Source organism: Grammomys surdaster, unplaced genomic scaffold (genome assembly GCF_004785775.1).
Source record: "Grammomys surdaster isolate TR1022 unplaced genomic scaffold, NIH_TR_1.0 99, whole genome shotgun sequence".
NCBI lineage: Eukaryota > Metazoa > Chordata > Mammalia > Rodentia > Muridae > Grammomys > Grammomys surdaster.
In genome coordinates, this window is record NW_021604578.1 from 814,326 (window position 1) to 822,628 (window position 8,303).

An 8,303-nucleotide genomic window follows, 5' to 3' on the forward strand; every position below is an offset into this window, starting at 1 on the left:
GCTCCTTTGGTTGTGCATATGATATGACCCAAGTGCTTTCCAGTAAATGCTTGTGTGTCTTACTGCTCATTGAATCATCAGGCTTGAATGAGCAATGAAAGTCTTTGATATGTGTTCATATTCCATAAATAACTTTCCCAAAGATCATTCAACAGAGTGTTCCATGTTCTTTAAGTCCTATCTCAGAAGTTCAAAAAACAAAAACTTAAAAAAACAAAACAAAACAAAAAACCCAGCCCCAGCCACAATATTGTTCACTTGAGGATAACTTTCATCCAAACTTGATTTGCCTCTATCTTGGTTATAAGGCATGACACAATGACACAGAGCTAGTGAAAAGAACTTCGTATGTCAGCAGTGAGTACAAAAACATCCAAAGCCTTCCTTCCTTTAAACAAGCTGAACTCAGGGCTATGTCTTTGCCTTTTGAGCTACAGTCTTCAGTGAGGATACTATCTCTTTCTGGCCAAGAGTCATTGGTTGTACTGCATCCACCAACAGTGCCTTCTTCTATGAGTGGACCACCATGGGGAGGAAGTGAGCCGAGGTGTTTTTCCTTCTTGTTTTCTGTCCTCTCCTGGGAGCTCCTTTTCCATTCAATGCCACGTACATTTGCCTGCCATTGTGCTGCCAGTTAAAAGATGCATAGGTGTTGTATCCATTTTCCTCTATCCTCTCTTTCAGCTTACAGTCGTTATTAAATTCTTTCTGCAAAGGAAACACACAGTTATTTATTCAGATGGTGATGATACTTGATTCCATATGATACAAACCATCTAATGATGTACACTCCATTGCCTTGTTTATAGCTGCCATTTTTTTAAATAAATTGCTCACTTCTTATACAACGCAAACAACAGAAGAGTCAAAATTCCTAATCACAAAACAGATTCTGTGTTTGAAAACACATGAGTCTTCTTTGATTAATTACTGTAGCCGTACTGTGTCTTCTGGCCCACTAAAAATTTGACATGCTTTGACTATGACATGGTTCATGTACCTAGGATGCTTATCAGGAAGTAGATACCACAATACCAATATTTATGATGATCCAGCTATAGAGGAGAGTATCAAAATCTTGTTTTTCATAGTATTAGCTGTAGATTCTGTAAGAAATAATGTTTATAAATGTGATAAGCTCACATTTCTGATAATTCCATTTATTTCTTACATCTACTTATATCTACTTAAAAATCAACTCAAGGAATGATTTAAAGCTAAAATATAGAAAATGCTTTGTCTGGGGACTGGGGATGTTGCTTACTTGGTAGAGTTCACACACAAAAAGCAGAAGGCCCTGGGTTCTATCTAAGCATGGCAGCATAAGCCTATAATCCAAATACTTGTGTGATGACTACTCCTGGTTGTCAAAGTAACTACATCTGGAATGAATTACAATCCAAAAATGGAAGGTGCACCTGTGATCCAGGCCTTGCGGCTGGAAGACACAGGCTTCTGATCTGGATCTTAACATGGAGATCTTGAGGTGTAGTGGCCATGAAAAGCTTAGGCCCAGACAAGGTGGTACATGCCTTTAATCCCAGGAGATGAAGGTAAACAGAATTCTGAGTTCAAGGCTAGCCTGTAACAAAGCAAGTTCCAAATCTAGGCATGGTGGCACACACCTTTAATTTGTGCCACACCTTCTGCTGGAGGCCTACATAAGGACATTGGAAGAAGGAAGATTCACTCTTCTTTACCTGCTGGCACTTAACTTGCCAGCACATCTGTTGGAACCTACTTCTTCAGGATTCTAGCTTATACAGAAGACCAGCTGAACGAACTAGCCTTGTGGGACTGAGAAACTACTGGATTATTAAGCTTCCCATTCCCAGCTGCTCATTGTTGGGTTAGTTGAAGTGCAGACTGTAAGTCATTATAATAAATTCCCTTAATACATAGAGATATTCCGTAGGTTTTGTGACTATATAGAACCCTGACTAACACAATAATGAGTTCTAGGCTAGCCTGTGCTACATGAGGCCTTGTTTCAATCTTTAAGAAACTGTCTTGTTTTGTCAATCAGCCTGTTAAAATAATTATGAACCTTCTCACTAGGATATCCATCTATACCTACAGAATTCTGGCACTGCGCCAAGTGTCCAATGGTTTTAGACAGTTTTGACGGATCGAATATTTTTCTCTCATCTGCTTCTCGAATTCAGAATTTAGTATCTTATTCTGCAGTTAATTATAGGCACACAAACTGAAGAATGTCCCTCTGCACTTGAAGAAAACTAGAGTAGTTCAGAAACTAAGACCCCATAGCTTCTGAGTTTCTACTTTCTCCATCTACCAAGAAGTATCATGGCGCATTGTTGGTTAAGGATGTGGATGCTGTAAGTCTACCACACTAGTATGTGACTCTACACCTAGGCGTGTATAAACAGCATACAACTGAACCTAGGAGTTATTTAAAGTGGACAAAGATGGTAAGGAGGTGGAGGTGTATCTGGAAGGAGACAAGACCAGGAATTGGTGGTAAATATGATCAAGATGCATTGTGAGTAATTCTTAAAGAATAAACATACTTTAAAAGAATTAGGTAAAGCAAGATCCCAAATTGAATTAGGGTGGATTAAAGAAAGGTTTTGGATTTCCAGTACTCATCTGGGACATTTATTTGATTCTTCAATCATGCTGCTTGAAGAGCAGACTAACTCCTCCTCAAGACCTGCTCAGTTCTATGATTCAACAAAAAACTTGGAACGTAGGATAGTATTGCTCAAAGAGTGACTACTGAAAATGAAAGAAAGATAAGCCACCCCCCACAAATGAGTGGAAGAAAATATTCAAAGAGAATAGATACAGAAAAGGTTTCACCAATCATTCATGTGTTTGCTCAGCAGAGATTCCTCCAGGCAGGCTTACGTAATCAATAGAAATCATTTTGGAAATAATAATAAAAAATAAGGATCTCAAAGTGTTGTCTCATGGCACATAGATTTATACTAGTATGCTATCATGATTTTTAGCAGCATACTCTTTAGATAGTTCTTATATGGGCTAGAAGCAGAGAACATGTTTTATAATGGAGCTACTCGGGAGGTAGATATGTTTGTGCATTATAATGCTCCAGAAACATAGTGGACCTAGATGCTGTGTGTCTAGTGAGGCAGATGACTAACTCAGCCTTCTTGAACATCATAACCTGTTAGAAGTTTGGCAGCAAACACACCAAGGTAGAAATACCAGATGATGGTCATTTCAGACACTGAGCCTATCTAGGTAATATCTAGGTAATATGGTGATATGGTAGAATATTCAGGCAACAAGTTTAAACAAAGAGGTTGAATGAAGAGATTTATAGAGAATATTGCTCAAATAGAGGCGGCCACAAAACACAGGAGGTGTGTCAGCATAGAAGGGAATGCAAAACTGAGAAGAAAATGTCACAATTTTCTTTTATGTCACAGTTCATTTGAGAGTGGGTAATTGGTCTCTTGATACCACATTGTAAAATAGTATGTTTTATCATTAAAATTAGTTTCATCTTTCCTCACAATTTAAATTATGTACATTTACTTTCTTTAACTTACATTAGATGGCTTTGGCTATGTGTATATTTAAGTACTCTGTAAAGAGCATATGGATATAGTCTTACATTCTGACTCTGATACAGTGGAAGAAGAAGAGACCTGGACTAGTTGATATTTTTAAAAGACTAAGACCTATTGCTTTGTTGATCAAAACAGCTTTGAGCTCATGGGCTTAAGTTATCTTGCTCCAGCCTTAAGTATCTGGAAATGAATGTGCAGGCTACTGTCTGGATTCAGACATATTTTATTGTTGTTTGTTTGTTTGTTTTGTTTTTTAGTTTAAAAGTGATTTATTTTATGCATAGGGATGTTCAGCCTGTGTATTTTTCTGTATACTACTTGCATGTCTGGTACTGAAGAAGGCTAGCAGAATATTTTATGGCCTGAAACAGGCATTACCTATGGTTGTGAGCCATCATATGCGTACTGAGAACTGAATTTGGGTCCTCTGCAAGAGTGCTCTTAACCACTGAGCCATCATCTCTCCATGCCTATGACATTCTTGAAAGAAAAATTATAAGCAGATTTGTTTATTTTGGTGGTGGTGGTGGTGATGGTGGTAGTGTTGGTAGTGTGTATGTATCTGTGGGGGGGGCATGCGTGTGTGTGTGTGTGTGTGTGTGTGTGTGTGTGTGTACAACTGTGGGAGTCATCATTGTTCTACCATATGAGTTCTGGGGACTGAACCCAGGTTGTTAGATTTGGGAGAATGCTCATTTACTTGCTAGGCCAACTGGTAAGGCCCTAACCATGCTTAATAAAAACAAAAGCAAAAGCTCTACTTTCTCAAAAGTGGTAAGAATTTAAAGCCCTAAATAGAGCTATTTAAAACAAAAAAAAAAGTTTTATTGCCTTTTTAGGCTTCTTGGGGAAATAATAATGCAATGAAGAAATTGAATTAAAATTCCTGTGGCCCTCATACCAGGATTAGTCCTCGTATGACTGGCTTGTCATTTAACAGTAGAGCTGATATGAATAAAAGACAAAGCTAGACCATTTCTAAACTTGAGAACTGTTGGTTCTCAACTCACCAACAACACAACACAGACAGCAGCTGGCACCTCACTGAATGTATAAGTCCTTAGTCCTTCTTAGACTCTGAATCAGACAGTATGGAATTGTGTTCCATCATTATGTTGTTTGACAGATCCTCACACTGATTTTGAAACTTACTCAGGTCTAAGAACTACTGACCACCCTTATGCTAATTAAGAAAGTAAATTTACATATTTAAAGTTATTTTTTGATAATTATAAAAATGTAAATGTGCACAATATCTGGCTAGAAAAAGACGAGCTTATTAAATACCCATGTCAGATGTTACTATATAGCCTCCAAAAATACAATTAAAAGATCATGTCTCTTTATTCCATGTATTCCTCTATAGCGGAATTCAGGAAAATTTAAGTTCCTTTAGTGACTTTTGGTATATCTCTGGGATCAAAACTACAAGACATAGCCATAGTATTAATTGTCCTGCTTGTAGTATCCTTAAAATGACAATCAAGTGATTGAAGCAGACTTCTGACATCATCATAAGGTTACTGTACTACTAATGGTCTTCTCTTACAAACTAGTTGTTCTGTAACTATTTCATACTTATTGATATTTTTCCCTATATATTATAAAATGCTTGAAGACAAAGCTTTCTCTCTCTTTGTATGTGTGTGTATGTGTGTATTCACATGAATGAAGGAGTTGTTTTTCTTTGTTTGGGAACAAGTTCTCCTACATGTCCACACTGGTATGGAATATGTGACCGTCCCACCTCAGCCTTCCAAGTGCTGCAATCACAGTTGTACACAACCATGTGTCATTCTATACTTCTTCCTTATACACCCTTGGGAAGTAGGAAACAGTGTCATTCTATACTTCTTCCTTATACATCCTTGGGGGGTAGGCCAAACAGTACCTGGCACACAGTAGCCAACCACATGTTTAACTAAGGCATTTCTTCTAAAAGTTTAAATAGTATAATGACTATACTGTGTATAATTCTGTTTTAATTATGACTGTGATTTTAATTCTAAATAATTATTATTTTATGTGAGATTTCAGTCAAAAAGACTTTTTCTAAACGAACTAGACTTGAATGTGAAGAGGTCATATTCAAAGTACTTAACACTTCTCAGTCTACCCAAGGGAGCATGAGGACCCTACTAAAAGAGTGTCCTCTATTATTAAATGTATAATTTTTTGTAGAATTAGACCCTACTGTGAAGACAGTACTTTGTCTTTACATAATGTCTATAATGTTCATGCATAATTAAAATTAATCACTATTACATAGGCATGTGTAATTCTTGGTTCATAAAATAGCCTGGAAAATTATGAATCTCTTGACTTGTTTCATTGTTTATGATTTTAACAAAGTACACAGCATCTGAGCCATGGTTTTTCTTTCTTCAGCTACACATAGTGCATGATGTTCCATTCCTCCCAAGTTTTTTGTTTAAGGGATTTTTCTCCAAGTTGTCATCTCTTGTCCCTGCACTATTTCATCCAGATGCTTCTGTGAAAGGCTGATTGGCTTGCAGTTCTGAACATTCACAAATGTCAGTAATAGCCTGTGTAGTAGACTCATTGGCAAACAAGTCGGGAGATTATAGAGTTGAACATGCTGTTTGCCAGCCCTTGAGATGCTGTGAATCCTATTAGTAGCGATCGAATGACAGCAAAGCCATTTAGTGTTTTCTCTAGGAAACCATCCAAATCTCTGGTACTAACCATACAATGTGTTTTGAAAATGAAATCAGACTACTTACTGAGCCATAGAGTTTCCCCTTCTTGTTCATGGCTAAGTAGTAGTTGCTGTTGATGGCTTTGACGGCAACAACTCCAATTTCCACTGATGTTATCTCTAGGATACCTAAAACATACAATCACAAAGGTGAGATATAAAGTGTCATCATGTTTAGTTGGGAGAAAGTAAAAATAAAAAGAAATGATAAAGTATACTTTATGTTATCCTCAAGGCAAAAGCCAAACAATGGGATAGCCAAACTGAGGCAAAAGTGTTGAATGTGTTGAAAACTCCAGCAAGTATAGGAAACAGTAGTAAGGCTTTGAGAAGTTGTCCCTCTATTTGTACTCTGAGCATATACAGGCAAATGCTGTTTTAATTAAAATGCTTCCTTTGCAACCTCTGTATTTTCAACCCCATAAATATTGAAACGACTCTACTCCTCTTAGCCTAGATTCTTACAAAAACTTATCAGAGCCTACATGTGTACTGCGGTATTAAATTAAATCCGTAGCATATGTCAATGATCTGTCAGATTTACCTCAATCTGTAAAAACAATGGTAAACTATTTCTCCTTTGTAGCACATTTAGATAAACTAAATCCTTTGGCTGCATTTAACTGATAAATTCATTTCTTTGACCAATGTGTTGACATTCTGAGGTACAGAGACTTGTCTCAGCATCCACACTGTCTTACAAAAGCAGATACAATACTCCAAGTTAAGGGATTATCCTTTTTTCTAGAAAGAAGGGAAAATGGACAGAAGTAGTAATTAGCAAACAGGACCACTTCCTCCAGTAAAAGGCTAAGTTTGGTGTATGTAAAGATGATATTCTTTGAAAAATTTGTAGGCATATGTGGGCATGCAAAAGCTCACCCTTTTTGCCTAAGAAGATCTCAGAATAAAAATGACTTCATTATTTTAAATACAACCTGCTCAAGCTGGATGAGCAGTATGGTGAAGAGAGTGTGGCATTGGAAACAGGGGGGACATGCATTTTACTCCTGACTCTGTATCTACTGGAAAATGCCCACAGAAGTCAACAGACTACCCTGTGTCTCAGCATCATTTGGAAAGTGGTCAACATAACAATATTTCTCACAGCATCTTGCTGTGAAGATTGTACCCAAACAATGATTAGAATTTGTCTAGATCTCAGGGCTTCAGTTAGTATTAGAGGCAAGTTTTCTCTTAGTAGTTCTGAAGTTGGGAAATTCTTCCTGAAGCTATATAACTTTTCCATACACCAGATAAACCCTCATTGACTTAGCCAGATAATGTGGAAGGAAATTCTAAGTTCCCACATATTGTGTATCATCTAACATGACACACCATCTTCAGTGTAGTATACAATGTGTGTCCTCAGATTCAAGGGAACAAATGGCTTATATTCTGGACATGGATGGTTTCTATCCTTTTCTTTTTCAGGTTAATCTACTGGAATCCAGAAGAAATGCTAGGACGGCAAAGTTGACATTAAAAGAGACTTGTGTAGAAAAACCCCAATCCGTGTGTAGAGGAAGTATCTAACCTCACCCAGCACCATCTTCCTTAACATGACATCCCATAGTGCTTGCAAGGACAGACTGTGAGGACATTGTTTACATCATTAATATTTCTTACCTTATTATAGGATATTTGACCTTGTTTTTAGTTAGGGTGTGGCTCAGCCCTTGGCACACACCTTTAATCTCCCTGGCTGGAATACAGACAAGCCCTTAGTATTTATCTTTAATCCCAAACAATGAAGGTCAAGTTAATTTGTAGAAGCAATCACCCATGTTTGAAAGTGATGTCAAATTGAGTGGACAAACAGATGATGGATCAGAGATAGATTTGACAGGACGGAATATGTTCAACTCTCATGAAAAGAGAGGAAAAGGAAGCGACTTAAGGGAGAGCAGACAGTACAGGAAGAAGAGATTACAATACAGGAATACAATAGAGCTCGTGGAAAGCAGTACAGGAGACAGAGAGAGAGAGAGAGAGAGAGAGAGAGAGAGAGAGAGAGAGAGAGA

At 37.5% G+C, this 8,303-nt stretch overlaps 1 protein-coding gene across 1 annotated transcript in view; it reads right to left on the bottom strand.

Annotated features, from left to right (window-relative positions):
* Window positions 1-510: 510 nt before the first annotated feature.
* Window positions 511-8,303, bottom strand: part of Fgf10 (fibroblast growth factor 10) — a 72,400-nt gene continuing 64,607 nt past the window's right edge. Inside the window, exons 2-3 of the mRNA XM_028784413.1 lie at window positions 6,305-6,408; window positions 511-708 (exon numbers count right to left, since the gene is read on the bottom strand). Of these exons, the coding sequence (XP_028640246.1) occupies window positions 511-708; window positions 6,305-6,408 (302 nt within the window). The remainder of the gene's footprint in view (window positions 709-6,304; window positions 6,409-8,303) is intronic.